Here is a 20,982-nt window from a genome sequence, read left to right as displayed (position 1 = left end):
ACTTTATTAATTTATTTGTGCATAAACCTTTGTGCTGATTCTCTGCAGACTTCAATCCCATATATTCAATAATATGTCAAAGTAAATATAATACAGTTGTGCTCATAAGTTTATATACCCTGGCAAAATTTATGATGTCTCCATTTTTCAGAGAATATGAATGATAACACAAAAACATTTATTTTACTCATGGTTAGTGTTTGGCTGAAGCCATTTATTATCAATCAACTGTGTTGATCGCTGATGTTTAGGGGATGTGTGAGCTACAAAGGCACAGGAAATGTTGTCAAAATTGATGGCAAGATGAATGCAGTATGTTATCAAAAAATACTGGAGGAACATTTGCATTCATCAGCCAGGAAGCTGCGCATTGGACGTACTTGGACATTCCAACATGACAATGATCCAAAACACAAAGCTAAAGTTAACCTGTCAGTGCCGAATAAGGTGAAGGTTCTGGAGTGGCCATCTCAGTTTCCTGACCTCAATATCATTGAGCCACTCTGGGGAGATCTTAAAGCGGAGTTCCACCCAAAAGTGGAACTTCTGCTTAAACCACTCCTCACCCCCCTACATGCCAGATTTGGCATGCAATTTTTTTGGGGGGGAGTGGGACTTCCTGTCCCACTTCCTCCTTCCACCCAGGGACCGCTTGGGCAACTCGTCATATCGCCTAATGCGGCCCCTACATGTAGGCGATCACCTGGGACACGTGACAGGTCCCAGGCAATCGCCTGTCCACTCAGGCCCTGAAGCAAAAAGTGTTCATCGCCAGGTGCCCACAGTTAGAATGGACGCGCCAGCATAGAGGGGGGGGGAGAGGAGAGGAGCGAAGCTCCGGGCGTCACTGGACAGTGGAACAGGTTAGTGTATGTTTATTAAAAGCTAGCAGCTACATTTTTTGTAGCTGCTGACTTTTAATAAACATAAAAAAGGCTGGAACTCCCCTTTAAATGTGCAGTTCATGCAAAACAGCCCAAAAATTTACAGGAACAGGAGGCTTTTTTTCCAAGAGGAATGGACAGCTTTACCACCTGAGAAGATAAAGAGCCTCATCCACAAATACCAAAAAAGACTTCAAGATGTTATTGATGTTAAAGGGGCGATACACAGTATTAAGAACTGGGGTATATCAAATTTTAAACAGTGTCATTTGGGTAGTTTCTGTTGTGATTATGATTGATAATAAATGGCTTCAGCCAAACACTGACCATGAGTGAAAGATTTTTTTTGTGTTATCATTCATGTTCTCTGAAAAATGGCCAAGAAATCATAAATTATGCCAGGGTATGTAAACTTATGAGCACAACTATATATGAAGTAATTGGTCTGATACAATGATCCAAAAATCCAATGAGCCTGCTTCTATAAACGTGTGTTTTCTATTTTTATACATTGAACATATACTAGCATTATATTATTAACAGGGAATGTATGTTTGTCCATTTGAGGCAAATGGATTTCAGTGTGTTGCAAGTGAGACGTCCAGAAATGGTTATTGCTCAACTTTGATCGTTAAGCTCCAACTATTTACTTGGTTAGTGTAAAAAACAAACAAATAGGAACTATAAGCTAGAAAGCCAAAATACCTCACCTAAATCCATGGTCACATGATGCACTGGCAGTGATGTGCTACTTCCTATTGGCAGTCCAATAGCGGGATCTTCTCAGGCTTCACAGCATGATTTCCAAAGAAGCAACTAGTCAGTATGGGCATAGTTGCAGTCCTAGATTCATTGATTGTCACTTCTAAAAGCAGCACCGGCTAGGGGCACAGTCAACGGAGTTAGGTAAGGTTAGTAAAAAAGAGCTTCACAAGACATTTTATATGACAAATAAAAAACTGATACATTGGAAGGTGGTTAATTTTATCAAGAAGGTGGACTTTAAATCTGTCAGTAGCATGAGGTTTAAATGATGTTGTATGCCTAGTCTAATGCAGGCCAAACACACTACAATTTTCATATCCATAGCAATTTTCAGCTTTCACTTGCTAATATGAATAAACTAAGGTAACCTATTGATCATTAATGAATTTCATTGCACTGCAAACTTGTATTCACACTGTAACAAAATAATGGTTTGAAGAAAATAAATGTTATTGAATAGAAATGAATCAATGCCAGGAACGCCATCAAGCAATCTGATAGAAAGTGATTGAATTTTATACCAAGCTCAGTCAGGGTTTTTTTAAATCAATTGTATTATTTGTTTGATTTTCGATTTTTTAAGTTTGTCAGAAAATCAAAGTTTAAATATGGAATTGCTAATATGGACAGTAAATGAGCCAGAGGTTATGACCCACGCTATTTGTGCTCAATGACAGCTTGTATACTTTAGGGTTTGTTTTTATATTCATTAGAAAATATAAAAATTCATGTGACTGCATCTGTTGACTTGCATGTAAATCTATTATGAATTTTATACAAAACAGTCTGAAGGAAATGCACATGGTTGCTTCCTCGTGTATTCAATGCAGGTAAAAATGGGCTTAATTTTAAGGCAAGTCTCTCATAATGTGCTAGTATGTGGTACATACTAGCATAGTATGATATTGCCTTGCAGGGGGAAACTTTTTTTTTTTCCACAAGTTTACCACCGCTTTGTTTCCTTCTGCCAAAAAAAAGGCAAAACAGTTCATAGTCCAGGTAAAATTAACACCACCAAAATGGCTCACGGTCAGTATCTCGGTCCCACACTTGGGTTTAGGAATCCTGTCTGTTTCAGGGTATACGACGAGCCTCAGGAGCAAAACAGAATCTGTCACCAGACACCCCACATTTTCTCACAGCTTTGGACTACTGTGCTGTTCCTCATATATGGGTGCTGACTCCTTTCTGCCGCATGTCAAACGTCCATTGCAGGTGGGTTATTCCATGCAATCAGGATTTAGAGGCTCTATGCCACTCGGTTTCTCCAGACCTCTGAATTCTGTGTCCCAAATGAGGACTTACCAATCCAGAGAGTACTGTAAATCAGTCCTTTAGGTCTGGACTACCCTGGAACCCCTTATGCTGCCTGGAGGAGAAACCCTAAGTAATAAAAATGTCTCCTGAATGCTCCCAAAAAGGGACCACAACCCAAATAGATAGGAAATATATCTTACGTCCAGGGCCCATCCCTGGTGTCCTGTACAGTTTAAAGATATATATATAGTATAAAAACTGGATTCCCAAACTTCTACTAACAGTACGTATCAAAGTTTTGCCTAGTCAAAATGGCCATGCATTTAGATGGATTAGAGACTTTGATGCTGCTGCAGGTGTGTGTGAATACCTCTTAGGCCCCGTACACACGAGGAGACATGTCCAATGAAAACGGTCCACGGACTGTTTTCATCGGACATGTCTCCTGGGAGCTTTTGGTCTGATGTGTGTACACACCATCAGACCAAAATACCCGCGGACAGAGAACGCGGTGACGTAGAAGACACCGACGTTCTCAAACACAGAAGTGCAATGCTTCCACGCATGCGTCGAATCAATTTGACGCATGCGTGGGATTTCGAGACGCTGGTTACACGTCATAACCAGCGGACATGTCCGATTAGGGGTACTAACCATCGGACATGTCCGACGGACATGTTTCCAGCGGACAAGTTTCTTAGCTTGCTAAGAAACTTTTGTCTGCTGGAAACCTGTCCGCTAGGCCGTACACACGGTCGGACATGTCCGCGGAAACTGGTCCGCGGACCAGTTTCAGCGGACATGTTCGACCGTGTGTACGCGGCCTTAGTGCCTATAATTTATACCTGCCAGCAACTCTTTTTTTTTGTAAAGTGACAGAGTCACAATAACGTTATGTAGAAATGGCTTTTTTTTTCACAGGGACAATCCCTGCAAACCCTTGTCCAATATATCTGTCATATATTTGCCTTACCCATCATAACGTTGTTTATATCCCAACAAGTATAATATGTGTCTCCAGTCACCTTAGTCCAGGTGACAGATGCACCCCGTTGGGGTCTGGAGTGCACCGCAAGGTAGTGGACCCTATGGCTGACTGCTGTGGATGGAGCTCTAGGATATACAGGAGAGAAGGTACTCTGTAGTAACTACACGGATGACACTGGGAGCTAGAGCATGAGATTTCCCAAGATGCGGAATCTAAGAGCCAGTGGGTGTTCACAGAGGCCCCTAGTGGTGGGGATATATTTATCTGCAGTCTGGCTCCAGGTCGCGACCACTAGGGCTTCCCAACTCACACTTACGGTAGACTACAGGGAGGTAGAGTGGAAGCAGCAGACTGCAACAACAAAGGTCAATCAGGAGATAGCCAAAGGTCGGGGCAAAAAGCCGGTAAGTATAGTCAGGAGATAGTCAAAGGTCGGGGTAACAAGCAGGTAAGGAAAGTCAAGAACAAGCCAAGATCGATAACTGGAATCATACGTAGAAGACACAGCAAGTTGCACACACAAGAGCCAAACACACAATATTGATCAACAGAGCTGGCTTGCAGTGCACAGGTTAATATAGAGTTCTTTGATAGGAGCTGAGGTGGAGCCATGCTTTGAGGAGAGATTACTTAAGCAGCCAAGTGAGAGTGGCTGGCCTCTTAAGCAGAACACATGGAGAGGTAAGCTGACAGACATTACTGCATACCGATGACAATGTGGTTTGAAAGCTCAAGAAGCTAGTAGACCAGTAAGATGGAAAATTTCAAAGGTCATATTTCATAAATCCATTTTGAAATAACCATTAAAATGTTATCAGCATTCTTTTTAATTGAATACAGTAATTGGTATTTCATTGATTTTACATAAGAAGTATTTCTGCTTCAAGTAAAATCGCTGTAATCTCTTTATTAATTTGTAATGATTTAATGAACATTCAAGAAGATTATTAGCTTTTTTATTGTAATTTTTCCTATTATTCTACCAGAATACATCATTACAGTATATTTTTAAAGCACACCTCTTTGTACAATCAGTACATTGTATGGTCAAAGTATGTTGTGTTTCAGTACTTAACTTCCTCTTTGGGAATATGGGACCCAGTACAGTTTTACTTCTTAAAGTGGAAGAAACCCCTAACTATTTTTAAAGTGGTTCTAATGTATGTGTTTCATTTACCTTAATGTATTCTCTTCATTAGGATTAAAACAACCCCATTAAATACCACCCCCCCCCCCCAGGCTGCAGGCCTTCTCTCCTCTCTTTCTCTTCTCATAGGCTTCACTGAGAACAGTGAAAGCTGAACCAAGAGAGGAGGAGCAGAGAGCGCTGGTGGGGGATTCCAGAAGAGCAGGCAAGTAGACACCTCTTTTTTTATTTTGGAGGAAAATATCTTGCCTTTAGTACCACTTTAAAACTGCTCCAACCCCCCACCTATTTTGCTTACCCTGTATAATAAGATCTGTGCATTGTCAACCAGCTCCAGTCTGGTTGGTCACATGATCCTGCAGCTCTGTGTAAGGGAGCGCTTGACAACAGCTGGGATTCCCAGGAGCTGTAACGTCACCCATAGGCTCCCATAGCCCAGCTGTTGTTGGCATTGGCAATAGGTAAGTACTACATCTTTTTTTTTTTTTTTTTAATACAGTGCACAGGTTAGGCAGAATAGGTGGGGGGCAGTTTTATTAATACAGTAATGGCCAAAACTCTTGGCACCCCTGCATTTCTGTCAGATAATGAACCACTTCACACAGAAAATTGGTGCAATTACAAATGTTTAGGCATTCTCATGTTTATTTATTTTGTTTGTATTGGTATGACACAAAAAAGTGAAGAAACAAAAAGCCAAATCTGACACAGTCCATGCAGATCTCCAAAAAAGCACTGGACAAAAAGATTGGCACCCTTAAATGAATATTTGGTAGTACACCCCTTTGGGAAAAATAACTGAAACAAATCGCTTCCTGTAACCATCAATGAGTTTTTTATACCTCTCTATTGGAATTTTGGACCATACTTCTTTCACCAATTGCTCCAGGTCTCTCAGATTGAAAGGGTTCCTTTTCCCAAGTGCTGTTTTGAGATCTCTCTACAATTGCTTTATGGGATTTAAATCTGGACTCATTGCTGGCCAGTTCAGTACTCTTCAGTGATTTGTCTTAAACCATTTCTGGTTGCCTTGGGTCGTTATCCTGCTGTAAGACCCATGACCTCTGACAGATACCCAACTTTCTAACACTGGGCCCTACATTGCACACCAGAATTCTTTGGTAGTCTTCAGATTTCATAATGCTTTGCACTTGGTCAAGACATCCAGTGCCTGAAACAACAAAGCAACCCCAAAACATTAGTGAACCTTCACTATGTTTCACTGTAGGGACTGTATTCTTTTCTTTAAAAGCCTTTTTCTCTTTCATTCATGGACGGACACAGCACTCTTTACAAAGCGGGTATTCAACCTTCAACTAGGAGAGGACTAGGCAGAAACAGGTTAATGTTTAAACACATCAAACAAACTGTACAGCACCGCATCGGGGGCGGTCCCTCTAGGTACAACCCCTCTCTCTGCACCATGCAGCTCAGTTTTTTTGTGCCTAGTATAGGGGAAGGACATGGCTACCTTCGGGCCCATGGCTCTTGTAATTTTTTTGATAATTTTTTTTACTTCTTTTTTTATTTAACTTTTTTGTTCCTGTGATCTGCTAGCAACTGCCAACTGGGCGACAGGCTGGATCCCAGACCCTTGGAGTCTCCCCAGCTTCGACCAGCGAGCGTGTGCCAACCGTAGCTACGCGCTGGGTTGTCCACGACATGCCCCAACATTCCAGGGGTGGCCAGTGAGCTTCGTGCTCCGGGGTATGCATATGACCGGGCTCCATGCCTAATTCACAGTGTGCCGGGCCGACAACCACCTCCGTCGCCATGCGGAAGATGTCCTGTCAGGAATGCTTCCAGCAAGTCCACTCGGGACAGGTAAGTAGCGTTTTTTTCCCCTGCTTAGGTGGGGGGATGTGGCTGGACATTCCTGGGGAGGCTGTTTGGGGGATTGTGCACCTCATTGCTTCCTCTCCTTCCCTCCCTCCCTGCAATGGGTTAGCTGCTGCGTGGATGGGGGGGGGGCGTCATTCGGCACAGAAACTCCACTGTCCGTCTCCCGCGCGGGGGGGGGGGGGGTTGTTCAGCTTTTCCTGGCTCTACTAAGACAGGGTGGCATCGCTATCGTGGGCTACTTGAATGACCTTCTGAGGGCCTCTTCAAGCTCAGAATTAAAGGAGGTCATGTCTATAGCCTGTCGGACCCTCCGAGAATTTGGTTGGGTGCTAAACACCCAGAAATCGGTCCTGGTCCCGTCTCAACACCTGGAGTACCTGGGGTTGATTCTGGACTCCTCAGTGGTGAGGGTGTGTTTTCCGGTGGAAAAGCTGCAGTCTCTTCGGACGGCGGTGCAGCGGTTGATATCCCAAAGCTGGTCGTCTTTCCGTTTTTTCATGTGGGTCCTGGGTCTCATGGTAGACTCCTTCGAGGCAGTGCCGTATACTCAATCTCACACTCGGGTGCTGCAGAAGGAGATTCTGCTCAGATGGGACACGAGCCCTTCGTCCCTGGATCATCAAATCCGAGTGAGCCACCGGGTCAGGTCCTTCCTGGTGTGGTGGCTGACATCGCCGGCTCTTCTTTCCAGGAAGTCGTTGCTCCCCTGACGCTGGACGGAAATCATGACTTTTACTCTGAGTTCATGGACGAATACAGCACCCACCCCTCCTTTATGTGTTTGTACTGCTTTTTGACGAACTGAGCTGCGTGGTACAGGGAGGGGGTTGTACCTAGAGGGACCGCCCCCCGGGGCAGTGTTGTACAGTTTGTTTGATTTGTTTAAACATTAACCTGTTTCTGCCTAGTCCTCTCCTAGTTGAAGGCTGAATACCCACTTTGCCAAAACAATCCTGTGTCCAATTATTAACTCAGAGAAAAGGATTTTACGGTGAGTACAAAAATCCTATTTTTCTTTTTCTGAAAACAGAATGATGGGCTTTACCAAAAAGCTGTAATTTGTTTTCGTCTGTCCACAGTACATTCACCCAAAAAGGCTTCCTCAGTTAAGTTTTGACAAGCTCCAATCTGGCTTTTTTATGTTGCTGTGTCAGCAGTGGGGTCCTGGATCTCCTAATATAGCATCCCTTTTGATTCAGATGGCGAAAGCTGATATAGTTGTACCCTGTGCCCAATGGTCAGCTTAAATTTGTATGGAAGTTGATCAAGGTTCTTTATCCACTATTCGAACAATCCTTTGTTGCAATCTTTGATCTATTTTTTTCCTTTCGTCCACATCCAGGGAGATTGGCTACAGTGCCATGAGTTGTATACTTCTTAACAATGTTGTGTACAGTTGACACAGGAACATTAAGATCTCTGGAGATGGGCTTGTAACCCTGAGATTCTCCATGCTTTTCTACAATTTTTGTTCTCAAATCCTCAGACAATTCTTTGCTGCTCTTTCTCTTCTCCATGCTCCGTGTGTCACACAAACACACAACAGAAATGTAGAGTACATTTTTCACCTATTTAACTGGTTGCTGGTATGATTTCTATAATTTCAGCACCTGTTAAATAATACAGGTGAGTTTAATTACAAATTACAGGAGAATCACAAATTTGGAATGCAATTATTTCTTACAATTTTGAGACAGTGCCAATAATTTTGTCCAGTCCATTCTTGGAGTTTTGCGTGGAACGTGTCAGATTTGGCTTTTTGTTTTTCCACTTTTTTGTGTCATACCAATAGAAAAAAAAAAGAAATAAACATGTGAATGCCTAAACATTTGTAATTGCAACAATTTTCTGTGTGAAGTGGTGCATTATCTGACAGAAATACAGGGATGCCAATATTTTTGGCCATGGCTGTAGTTAGAATTAGGCTTTTTTTCAACTTTAAAGCTGCACTCCAGGCAGATCTTAAAGGCACAATTAGATAAGGCTAGGTATTTATTAATACATCATTAAAGTGTTACTAAACCCAATACCCTGCGTTCACTATATCTGGTCTCCCACAGTACACAGAACATGAAAATGCAATTATTTCAATAAATATAAACTGCTAAATATCTTTTCTCATCAGCAGTAAAAGCTTGTAGGAGGAGTTTAATTCTCCCATTAATGTCCTATAAGGATGCAGGACCCCTGACCCCCTCTGGGCAAAACTATTTCCTGAAGGGGTTAGCTTGCGGGCACGCTCCCGTATCATACAGTTGGCATACATAGACTGTATGTGTATGACTCGGTCCCGCCCCCCTAGCGGTCCCGTCATTGGATGTGATTGACAGCAGCGGGAGCCCGTGGCTGCGCTGCAATCAATCTATCCAATAAATGGACAGACTCCGTGGAGAAGAGGACACCGGGGGATGCGCACAGCAGGTGAACGGGCTCAGCTAAATAAAACGGGGGGCTGGGGGGCCCGTGACAGCGAAGTGTTTTTTCACCTTAATGCATAGGATGCTTTAAGGTGAAAAAACGCAAACCTTTACAACCCCTTTAAACATTCTATAACCAACACAAAAGTGGTGTCATCCTTCTGGCTGTGCTGTCTTGCAAGGATGGATGTATAAATCTCAGGACTGGATGAACAAATATATACATCTGTGTCAGATAAAACAGCTCTATCATATGTATTTCATATTACATGCATTTGAGCTGTGTATTTAGCCTATTGCCTGGAGTTCATCTTTAACCAGTCACATGGCAGGGAAGCTGAAAAGCAGAGAGATAAGCACTTAACCACAGAGGAAAGTGAGGAGGTTTTATAGAAAATGATCAACTCCATTACCTGTGGCATATCTGTCACTGTCCATCTGTCAGTGGTCGAAGTAAGAACAGCCTCCAGATTTGCTGGCAGACTTTTCCCAGCATATTCTGTGATCATTGAAAAGGTCTTTTAAGGACCCATTTATACTTCCCTGTTTAAAAACAAAAATGCATATTTATTGGGAACTATACAGGCTCAAGTTTAGTTTTGTTTAGTTTTATTTTTTTATGTATACGTTTTTAAGTGTCGCCGTTAAAAAAATTAAATAATTCCCTGCAAAAGAATACTGTTTAAACCACTTCCTGTTCAGTCATGTACCTGGTACGACACTGTACTTCAAGTGGTTGTACTGTTTTTAGAGCCGATGGTCGGCCCTCCTCTTGTACAAGCAGTGGGAGATGTCCCTCCCCTTCCGCAGCGTTACCAGGATCTCCCATCCCACCAGGAGTCCCAATCGACCAGCCGGTGCTTTCACCTGCTAATCAGAGAGCCAAACAAAGAGCGGATTGGCTTTGTTCAGCCATTGGCTATGGTAAACCTGAAGCGATGACCTAACATTATGTCATGGAGCCACGTACCTGAGGTGAGACCGAAGTAGTGGGGAGGCCTTCCTTGCACCTCGGGTCCTTGAAGCCTCTGGCGATGGAGACAGAGACTTGGTGGACACCGAGTGGCACGGGTGCCAGGGGTGCGTAGCACCATGCAAGCCTTAGTCCGAGATCCGAGCCGAGGTCAAGTCTACTGGCAACAAAGTACAGAAGGGTTAATCGGAAGAAGACTGGTTGAGATCCAAGCCGGGGTCGGTTCCAATCTGGCAACCGAGTACAAAAGGGGCAAAGAAGTAGAATGGTCAAGGTACAAGACCGAGGTCAAATGGCAAGCAGCAATCAAGAGTAGTCAAATACGTTCCCAGGTCACAACATGTTCAGACAGATCACACACTAGCACAGGAACTAAGGGGGACTGAAGATAATCCATCAATTTGGCAGTGTCTGGGCTGGGCTTATATAGGAAAGTTTGAGGTCTCTTCCTGTGCGGCTCCTGCGTATTTTCCTGCCTTTTTCCATCAGGATGAGGTCACTTTTTGTGTGCCTCTTGGACATTTTCCTGCCTTTTACCATCAGGTCTTATGCGCAGGTGTGGGTTGGCACATGCTCAGTTGGCTTGGAATTCCTCTTGCAGCAACGCGCCATTGGTGCATGTGTAGTAAGCCCTGGATTCCTGCACATTACTTCCAGTTTACCCAAATGTAAACGGCACCATTTTCAAAATTCAAAAGCATTCAACCACACTAATGTTGGTGTAATCAAATGCTTTTAAGGGCAGAGGAGGGATTTGGGGTCTTATAGAACCCAGATCCTTCCATAAAGAGTACCTGTCACATGCCTATTGCTGTCACAAAGAATGTCTACATTCCTTGTGACAGCAATAAAAGTGATAAAAAAAAAATTAAAGCAAAAGTGTATTTTTTTTTTATCAAAGTTCCCTTGTCCCCCTCTGCTCACGCGCAAAGGTGAGCGCATTCGTCGGTCCCACACACAAACAACAATCACCCCACATGTGTGTATTTTTAGATTGGTGTTGGCTTTATACTATGTTTCACATAAATACCACCTGTATAGTGTGTAACCAGGTATAATTATTTTCCAGTAATTGAAATCCCTTAACCATGACTTTAATTGCAGCAAATTCCAAGTTATCCCTAGACAAAAGATCTATGCCTCCAAAGCATGTTACCTAAACTACAAATAGTGCGTATGATGTGACAAACACTGCTATCCACTGTTGGATTTTTAGTACCCAATCAAAGCTGTTCAGATAAAACTTACTTGTTTCAGGTCAGTGACTAGAAGCATTGAACCAGTAGGGCCAACAGAGCAGCTGGGAAACATTTACAGGAGAGGTCAGCATTGACAGGTTTCATATTTCTCTCATATCTGGTTTCCCTTAATACAAAATATGCATTCTAGATAAGAACTGCATCATTGAAAATGCTGGTACAAAACTGTCCATGTGCTTTATATGTAGTTTAAATCCATGTTAGTGTAAACTGAATGTCCTTTGCGTTCAGAAGCTTTTCTCACCCTTCAGTGACTTACGTAAATCTCCAAAACAATGGTAATTTAGTAAATTACATTGGGGCCACTACGGACACCAAAGGCATCCTTTTATGAAGTTTCTGATTAAATAACAAAACTGTTGTCTTGGATAAGTTCACCTTTAAAAATAATTAAATAAATAAATGCACATTTTTTGCAGGTAAAAAAAATGTTTATTTACTTTTTTTTTTGTAGGAGCCTGAAAAGCATTGCACATGCAATCAGCAGATTGCAGATGCAGTGCTCCTGTAGACTGTCAGTGAAGCTGTATGTTCATACTTTGTATGGACAGGCAGTCACGCAATGACAGGAAGAATCAATTGCCTATCTAGATCGCTCAACAGCGCCCTGGTAGTTCAGTGAGAACTACTAGCCATCAGTCGCAAAGGCTGTCAGTACTTGTAAATAAAAGTGAGTTCTTGCGCATAATCTATAAAACACACTGATAATGTGACCAAAGGTGTAAATATGGTGGAGAAATAATCAAAGGTGAAATAAATAAGATAAATTAAATAAGTACAGTATAGTCCATATGTGATGTGGCAGTGAATACTGCTAAAGGAGAAGAACTGAATGTCCACAAATCCCAGAGAAGGATAGACAACTGCACCAACAACGCCTATCTGGTCTCCCAGAACTCTCACCTCACTGATGAATAAAGACAGCAGTACAGATAATCTTCACCGAATAAAGAATTCCACACAAAGACTCCACTGGTGCCTCTCTATCCAGATAGCCAAAGCCTTATCCAGTCTCCTCACTCAATACCTGTATAATCTCCATCCAGGGGAACAGGAGGAAGAAAGAGGGCCTCCAATGGTGTAGTATAAAAGCAAAGGGGAACGTTTGCAGTGTGTATACTCTTACATAAAAAAGTTAAAACGAGTGCAAGTAAATATGAACAGTGGCGTCCTCTGCGCCGTCTCACGTCACTCCAGGTGTATGTCTGCCCACACCTGTTTTATAGATTACGCGCAAGAACTCACCTTTATTTATCTATTTATTGCTGTGTATTGTAAACGCTATCTATCTATTCACTGTTTAGTAGTGTGAAAGACATTACATATCATGTCATTACTTGTAGTTCAATCTTTCACAGAACCCTGTGAATGAATGACACGGACATGTGGGCAAAGCGCTCTTTTCAAATAGTGAAAGCAGGTGCGAGCAGATGTTGGAAATTATCTTTTGGTACAGTAATCATCAAATTACATTTATTTATATATATATATATATATATATATATATATATACACAGTATCTCACAAAAATGAGTACACCCCTCACGTTTTTGTAAATATTTTATTATATCTTTTCATGACAACACTGAAGAAATAACACATTGCTACCATGTAAAGTAGTAAGTGTACAGCTTCTATAACAGTGTAAATTTGCTGTCCTCTGAAAATAACTTAACACACAGCCATTAATGTCTAAACCACTGGGAACAAAAGTGAGTACACCCCTAAAAATTTTCAAAATTGAGCCCAAAGTATTTACCATTACCGTATTTTTGCAGCACTGCCTTAATCCTCTTGGGCATGGAGTTCACCAGAGCTTCACAGGTTGCCACTGGAGTCCTCTTCCACTCCTCCATGGTGATATCACGGAGCTGGAGGATGTTAGAGACTTTGCTCTCCTCCACCTTCCGTTTGAGGATGCCCCACAGATGCTCAATAGGGTTTAGGGAGAAATTCTTGGCCAGTCCATCACCTTTACCCTTAATGGCTGTGTGTTGAGTTATTTTGAGGGGACAGCACATTTACACTGTTAAGTGAAGTGAACTCCTGCGCTGTCTAAAGTGAAGGGGCAAGGGCAGACTAAAGGATACTGCTGCAAATAAAGGAAGGTCTACCTCGATAGACAAAAGTGATAAATGTAACAAGTGAAATAGTTGCGCTGTAAAGTGTTATACAAAATAATGTGTGTATACATATACAACCACATATATATATATATGTATATAAGTGGGTAGAAAACCACCATAGGGGTGACACTAAAATACCAGCAAAAAAGTTTGTTGAGCAGTCCTTGATCGAGGACACAGTGCCAAGAAGATCCAAGTACACCAAAGTCCAGCCGTATACAAATACAGTTCATCAATGCTTAATCCAATCAATAGCGATGTAAGTTTTGAAAAATATTAAAGACACAAAAATAAAGATAAAAATAAAAGTAAAAATAGTTCAGAAGAGGGAGGCCTTGTATCCGAAATTGGGTGAAAGACAGAAGATGAGCCGTAACCAAGATCTCATATATACACCTCTGGTGGTCCCAGCAGCTCACCTCAGATCTGGCAAGCTGGATTCGGTCAGCCTGGTCCTGGTGGGTATGGTCCGGGATTGGATATCACATACGGGTCTCCATACAGTGTATTATATGAAAAAACAGAAAAGGCAAAAAGCCAAATGGTGTAATAACGTCACAGAGGGAGGGTGATCGCTATTGATTGGATTAAGCATTGATGAACTGTATTTGTATACGGCTGGACTTTGGTGTACTTGGATCTTCTTGGCACTGTGTCCTCGATCAAGGACTGCTCAACAAACTTTTTTGCTGGTATTTTAGTGTCACCCCTATGGTGGTTTTCTACCCACTTATATACATATATATGTATGTGGTTGTATATGTATACACATTTACACTGTTATACAAGCTGTACACTCACTACTTTACATTGTAGCAAAGTGTCATTTCTTCAGTGTTGTCACATGAAAAGATATAATAAAATATTTACAAATGTGAGGGGTGTACTCACTTTTGTGATATACTGTGTGTGTGTGTGTGTGTGTGTATATATATATGTATATATATATATAGATATTTATTTAAACCTGTAAACTCCTTTTTATTTTGTTTCGTTAAAATATAATTTACTTGCAGCATTTTCTTTTACATTACTGGCAGTTTGGTGGAGTTTGACTATATTATATACCTTTTCTATTTCTACAGTGTTGTCCAAGATAAATTTTGTGCGATCATTAACATTTGTGTGGAAAGTCTACATGATGTAATGACAGAGGATCCAGAAACAAATACCTTCAAAGAGTAAGTGACAAAATATGTTAAACGTTTTATTTCTAGTATTACAGTTACTGATAATGAAAAAAAATAGAGACATTAGAAAAAACAATCTTAACGTTTAAAGACAAAACTTTTTTTTGTTTTGAATTGAGTGCAGAAGGATTAGAGCCTGTAATGTTTTTATTGCTGTCTTTGCTCTTCATATAGAGATTCACCCTCTCTATTTGCTTCTTGGTTTCAAGTTGTATTCACTGCTTCTTAAAGTGCATGTTACCGTTAACTTAATATTGAAATTAGGTGTTTGTATATTTATGCATCTTCTGGAAAATCCAGCCTTCTGTTTTTATTTTTACATTAATGGGGAAATAATTGGTGATTTTGCCAGCCCCCTTTTATCCTAACTCAAACTGACCATGCAAAGCACGAAAGTAGTTCCAAGCTGGCATTTTCAGTTTACATAGCTGTGCACCCTGCCTGGAGTTACAGGATTCTGTGCCAATGCACATGCACCTGTATCATCCGTAGTCAATTTGCCAACCACGCCCTTCCCTTCCGTGTTGATTGACAAAGGCTTCTGTTTCAATAGAGTCTGAAATTACAGAAACATAGAGGCCAACATTTTGGAAACATTGAAAAATTGATTGTGGTGTAGTTTTAGAATCTGAAAAAAAATCGTTACACTGGGAAGGTAAAATGCAGCATAAATAAAAGTATTAGGCTTAAAAAAAAAAAGTACAGCTTATTTAGTAAATAAACTAAACTTGCTTTTTAAAATGTTATTTTTTATTTCAAATGGAATAAAAAGGACTGTATATGTTAAAACCATTTCATATATGAGAAAAGGTAACTACCCCCTTAACCTCATAATAATTTATAAGCTTCTTGCCAATATGCATTTTCAGTTGATAATGCTGATCCAGTGTTACGGAACCATGAACCAGACGTACAACAAGAGATAAGTGAAAATAAGAAGGCTTTATTGAAAATCAAGCTGTAAAGCAAAAGTCCAACGGATGGTGAAACCAGAGGTCAGGAACCAGAAGGGTAGTCAGACGAAGCCAGGATCAGGAACCAGCAGGGAAGTCAGACGAGGCCAGGATCAGGAACCAGCAGGGAAGTCAGACGAAGCCAGGATCAGAACCAGAAGCAGCAGCAGTCTTAGAAGCATGTGCACACAGGAGGACCAAGCAAGGAACTGAAGTCACAGACCTCCTATATATGTGAGCCAGGTATCCAGCTCCTCCCAGTGGGAAGGAGGAGCCGCAGGGTGGGAGGCTACAAGAGACCTAGAAACCAAGATGGCCGCCAGCACATGTCAAACGAAGGAGACAGGAGAGAGGTAAGACCATGACAGTACCTCCCCCTCAAGGGCCCCTCCTCCGCGGTGCAAAAAACGGTTTCTGAGGGAAGCGTGCGTGGAAGGCTCGGAGCAAGGCAGGAGCATGGACATCTGCGGAGGGAACCCAGGAACGCTCCTCAGGACCATAACCACGCCAGTGGACCAAAAACTGCACCCGACCGCGGACCAGGCGTGAGTCCAGGATATTGCTCACCTCATACTCCTCGTGATTGCCCACTTGGACCGGACGAGGCCGAGGAACCGAGGAAGTGAAGCGATTGCACACCAGTGGCTTCAACAGGGAGACATGAAACACGTTGGAGATCCGCATGCCAGGTGGAAGCGCAAGGGCATAGGCTACCGGGTTTACCCTGCGAAGCACTCGGAAGGGACCAACAAAGCGAGGAGCCAGCTTGGGAGTGGGCACTCGAAGGTTGAGGTTGCGGGTGGACAACCATACACGGTCTCAGACCTGGTAGGAAGGAGCAGGCGCTCGTCTGCGATCAGCCTGGAGTTTCTGGCGCTGCGCAGAGACCTCAAGGGACCTCTGGATCTGTACCCAAGAAGCACGTAGAGCAGAAAGGTGATCCTCCACAGCCGGAATATCCTGGGGAGAGAATGCCTCCGGTAACACGGCAGGTTGGAACCCATAATTGGCCATGAAGGGAGACGTCCCAGAGGAAGAGTTCACAGCCGTGTTCCTGGCAAACTCAGCCCAAGGCAGGAGGTCAACCCAATTGTCCTGGTGATCGGAGACATAGCAACGAAGGAATTGCTCCAAGGCCTGATTGGATCGTTCTGCGGCCCCATTGGACTGAGGGTGGTAGGCCGAGGAGAAGGAGAGATGAATCCCCAACTGGGAGCAAAAGGCGCGCCAGAACCTGGACACAAACTGACTCCCCCGATCCGACACTACCTCTTTGGGCAAACCGTGCAACCGGAAGACCTCCCGGGCAAAAATCGTGGCCAACTCTTGTGCAGAGGGTAACTTCTTGAGAGGAACACAGTGGCACATTTTGGAAAACCGATCCACAATCATGAGAATGACCGTATGGCCTCGGGATGCAGGGAGGTCCACAATGAAATCCATCCCCAGGTGTGACCATGGGCGCTCCCCGGTGGCTATGGGTTGCAGCAGGCCCAACGGAAGGTGCCGAGGGGACTTACTTTGGGCACAAACGGAGCATGCCGCTACATATGCGGCGATGTCGGAACGTAGGGAAGGCCACCAGAACAGACGTGAAACAGCCCAGGACAGCTGATTCTTACCAGGATGCCCCGCGGTCTTGGAATTATGGTAGGTTCGCAACAACCGAGTGCGCAACTCCTCAGGCACAAAACATCTGCCGTTGGGTGTCCCAGAGGGAGCACCAGACTGAGCCGCCAAAATCTGCACACCAAGGGGAGAGGTCAGGCTGGTGCGAATGGCGGCCAGGATCTGATTCGGAGGTATGACCGAAGTCGGTATAGATTCCTCCCTGGACAGCTCGGAGTACTGCCGTGATAAGGCATCCGCCCTGATGTTCTTGGAACCAGGTAGGTAGGAGACCACGTAATTAAAACGTGACAAGAACAGAGCCCATCTGGCCTGACGTGGTGTCAATCTCTTGGCCTCAGAAAGGTAGGTCAGATTCTTGTGGTCCGTCAGGATGAGAACCGGAACCACCGAGCCCTCGAGCAAGTGCCTCCACTCTTTGAGAGCCTGCACTATGGCCAATAACTCCCTGTCACCAATCTGATAGTTGCACTCCGCGGGTGACAGTTTCCGGGAGTAAAACCCACAAGGAAGCAGCGGACCCTCTGGTGTCCTACGCTGAGACAGAAGGGCGCCTACTCCCGTCTCGGACGCGTCCACCTCGAGGACAAAGGGCAACCCAGGGTTGGGATGAGACAGAATCGGAGCTGACACAAAGGCGGATTTTAGGGCTTCAAAAGCCCGGATGGCCTCGAGCGGCCAGACCTGGGAATTACTGCCCTTCCTGGTCAGATCCGTGAGAGGCTTGGCCAGCATGGAGAAGTCCCTGATGAACTTCCGATAATAATTGGCGAAGCCCAAAAAACGCTGCAAGGAACGAAGACCACTGGGCTGAGGCCACTGTAAAACAGCCGAAACCTTCTCAGGATCCATGGAGAACCCCTCAGCGGAAATGATGTAACCTAGGAAGGTTACCTGGGATCGGTGAAATTCGCATTTCTCAAGCTTACCGAACAGCTTGTTCTCTCGTAACCGTTGCAACACTCGTTTGACATCCAGAATGTGGGCCTCCCTGGATTCAGAATATACCAAGATGTCATCCAAATAGACCACCACACACTGCTGCAACAGGTCACGGAAAACATCGTTGATGAATTCCTGAAAGACTGCGGGCGCATTGCACAACCCAAAGGGCATAACCAAGGATTCATAATGACCGGTCCTGGTGTTAAAGGCGGTCTTCCACTCATCGCCCGCCTTGATCCTTACCAGGTTATATGCCGCCCTCAGGTCGAGTTTGGTAAAGACCGTGGCCCCTTTAAGGCGATCGAACAGCTCGGAAATCAAGGGTATCGGGTAAGCGTTCTTGATCGTGATGCGATTGAGACCCCTGTAATCGATACAAGGCCTCAACTCACCGCCCTTCTTTTTCACAAAGAAAAATCCAGCCCCTGCCGGGGACGAGGATTTGCGAATGTGACCACGGGACAGCGCCTCCATCACGTACTCCTCCATGGCCTCATTCTCCGCAACCGACAGTGGATAGACCTTGCCGCGAGGAGGAACGGCACCAGGTTGTAACTCAATGGCACAATCATATGGGCGGTGCGGAGGTAGGGCAACTGCGCGTACCTTATCGAATACATCCCGGTACTCCTCGTATTCAGGAGGCAACAGAGAGTCCGAGGAAGTACACAGCAACTTGACAGACCCATGGATGCACTTAGCCCCACACTGTGGTGACCATGAGAGGATCTCGGCCGATCTCCAGTCAAAAGTCGGATTATGCTTCTGGAGCCAGGGGTACCCCAAGACCACCGAGTAGTGTGGAGACGAAATAACTTGGAAGCAGACCGACTCTCTGTGAGCGGCACCAATGGCTACCCCCACTGGAAGGGTCTCATGAGTCACGTGTGACGGTTGGAGGGGTCTGCCGTCTATCGCCTCTAGAGCCAGCGGGGAACCTCGAGCCTGTAGAGGAATGGAATTGGCGGCAGCGAACTCACTATCAATGAAAAAACCACCAGCACCAGAGTCCACCAACGCCTGGGTCGTCACCGAGCCCCCGACCCAGGAGAGGACAACAGTGATCAGTGGTTTATCAACACGGGAAACCGGGGACGAGGAGACTCCACCCAAGATCTGCCCCCGACAGGATCTCAGGTGCGAGCGTTTCCCGGACGGTTCGGACATGCCAACCGAAAATGCCCATCGAGACCACAGTACATGCATCGGCCCTCGCGTCTCCGGAGTACCCTCTCCCCCTCGGACAAGCGAGCAAACCCCAGCTGCGAGGGTTCACCCCCAGGCAAGTCAACACCAGGAGGCGTGGGAGGAGAGGGAGGCACGGGTGGGACAGCAAACGTAGGCGCCAAACTGTTAGGAGGCCTCCGCAGGCTCACCTTAAAGGAAGGTCTCTCCCTGAGTCTGGTGTCAATCAAAATCAGGAAAGAAATAAGAGCCTCGAGCTCCACTGGTAGATCCTTAGCTGCAACCTCATCCTTCAAGGCATCCGAGAGACCATGAGAGAAAGCAGCGACCAGGGCCTCATTATTCCAACCTACCTCTGCTGCCAGGGTACGAAACTCAATGGCGTATTCGGCTACGGATCGTGAACCCTGTCTGACGGACATAAGGAGCTTCGCAGCAGAGGCGGCGCGACCTGGCACATCGAATACCTTCCGAAGAGAAGCAACAAAACCGGAAAACTCGGCAACCACCGGATTGTTGTTCTCCCATAAAGGACTGGCCCAGGCCAAGGCCTTGTCCGAGAGCAGCGAGATCAAGAACCCCACCTTTGATCTCTCAGTGGGAAAGGCATGTGGCAGCAACTCGAAATAAATGCCCACTTGGTTAAGGAAACCTCGGCACTGAGTTGGCTCTCCCCCAAATCGCTGTGGAAGGGGGGCAGAACCGGACATACCCCGAAACACCGCAGGCGCAACAACAGGTGTCGAGGTAGACTCTGGCGCAACAGTCGGATCGGCCGTAGGAGCGGGCCCAGGAGCGACGACCGACCCATCGGCAACGGAAGCGAAATGAGCCGTGCGTTCAAGCAGGGTCTGCAACGCCACGGCGAACTGACTCATCAGGGACTCCAGCTGAACAAGTCTGGCAACCAGCGTGGGTAGCGAGGATGGCTCTGTACCGTCAAAATTCATGGCTTGGTCCTAATGTTACGGAACCATGAACCAGACGTACAACAAGAGATAAGTGAAAATAAGAAGGCTTTATTGAAAATCAAGCTGTAAAGCAAAAGTCCAACGGATGGTGAAACCAGAGGTCAGGAACCAGAAGGGTAGTCAGACGAAGCCAGGATCAGGAACCAGCAGGGAAGTCAGACGAGGCCAGGATCAGGAACCAGCAGGGAAGTCAGACGAAGCCAGGATCAGAACCAGAAGCAGCAGCAGTCTTAGAAGCATGTGCACACAGGAGGACCAAGCAAGGAACTGAAGTCACAGACCTCCTATATATGTGAGCCAGGTATCCAGCTCCTCCCAGTGGGAAGGAGGAGCCGCAGGGTGGGAGGCTACAAGAGACCTAGAAACCAAGATGGCCGCCAGCACATGTCAAACGAAGGAGACAGGAGAGAGGTAAGACCATGACATCCAGAAGCATAAATTGCAAGCTTGA

General features: G+C 44.8%; 1 protein-coding gene across 2 annotated transcripts in view; it reads left to right on the top strand.

The window, feature by feature from the left end:
- The window catches only part of IPO11 (importin 11), a 652,108-nt gene that overhangs the window by 485,885 nt on the left and 145,241 nt on the right, over positions 1–20,982 (top strand). For both annotated transcript variants that reach the window (XM_040340423.1, XM_040340415.1), the window contains one exon: positions 14,744–14,839. In XM_040340423.1, the coding sequence (XP_040196357.1) occupies positions 14,744–14,839 (96 nt within the window). The remainder of the gene's footprint in view (positions 1–14,743; positions 14,840–20,982) is intronic.

This window comes from Rana temporaria, chromosome 1 (genome assembly GCF_905171775.1).
Source record: "Rana temporaria chromosome 1, aRanTem1.1, whole genome shotgun sequence".
Lineage (NCBI taxonomy): Eukaryota > Metazoa > Chordata > Amphibia > Anura > Ranidae > Rana > Rana temporaria.
This window is presented reverse-complemented; position numbering and strand designations above follow the sequence as displayed.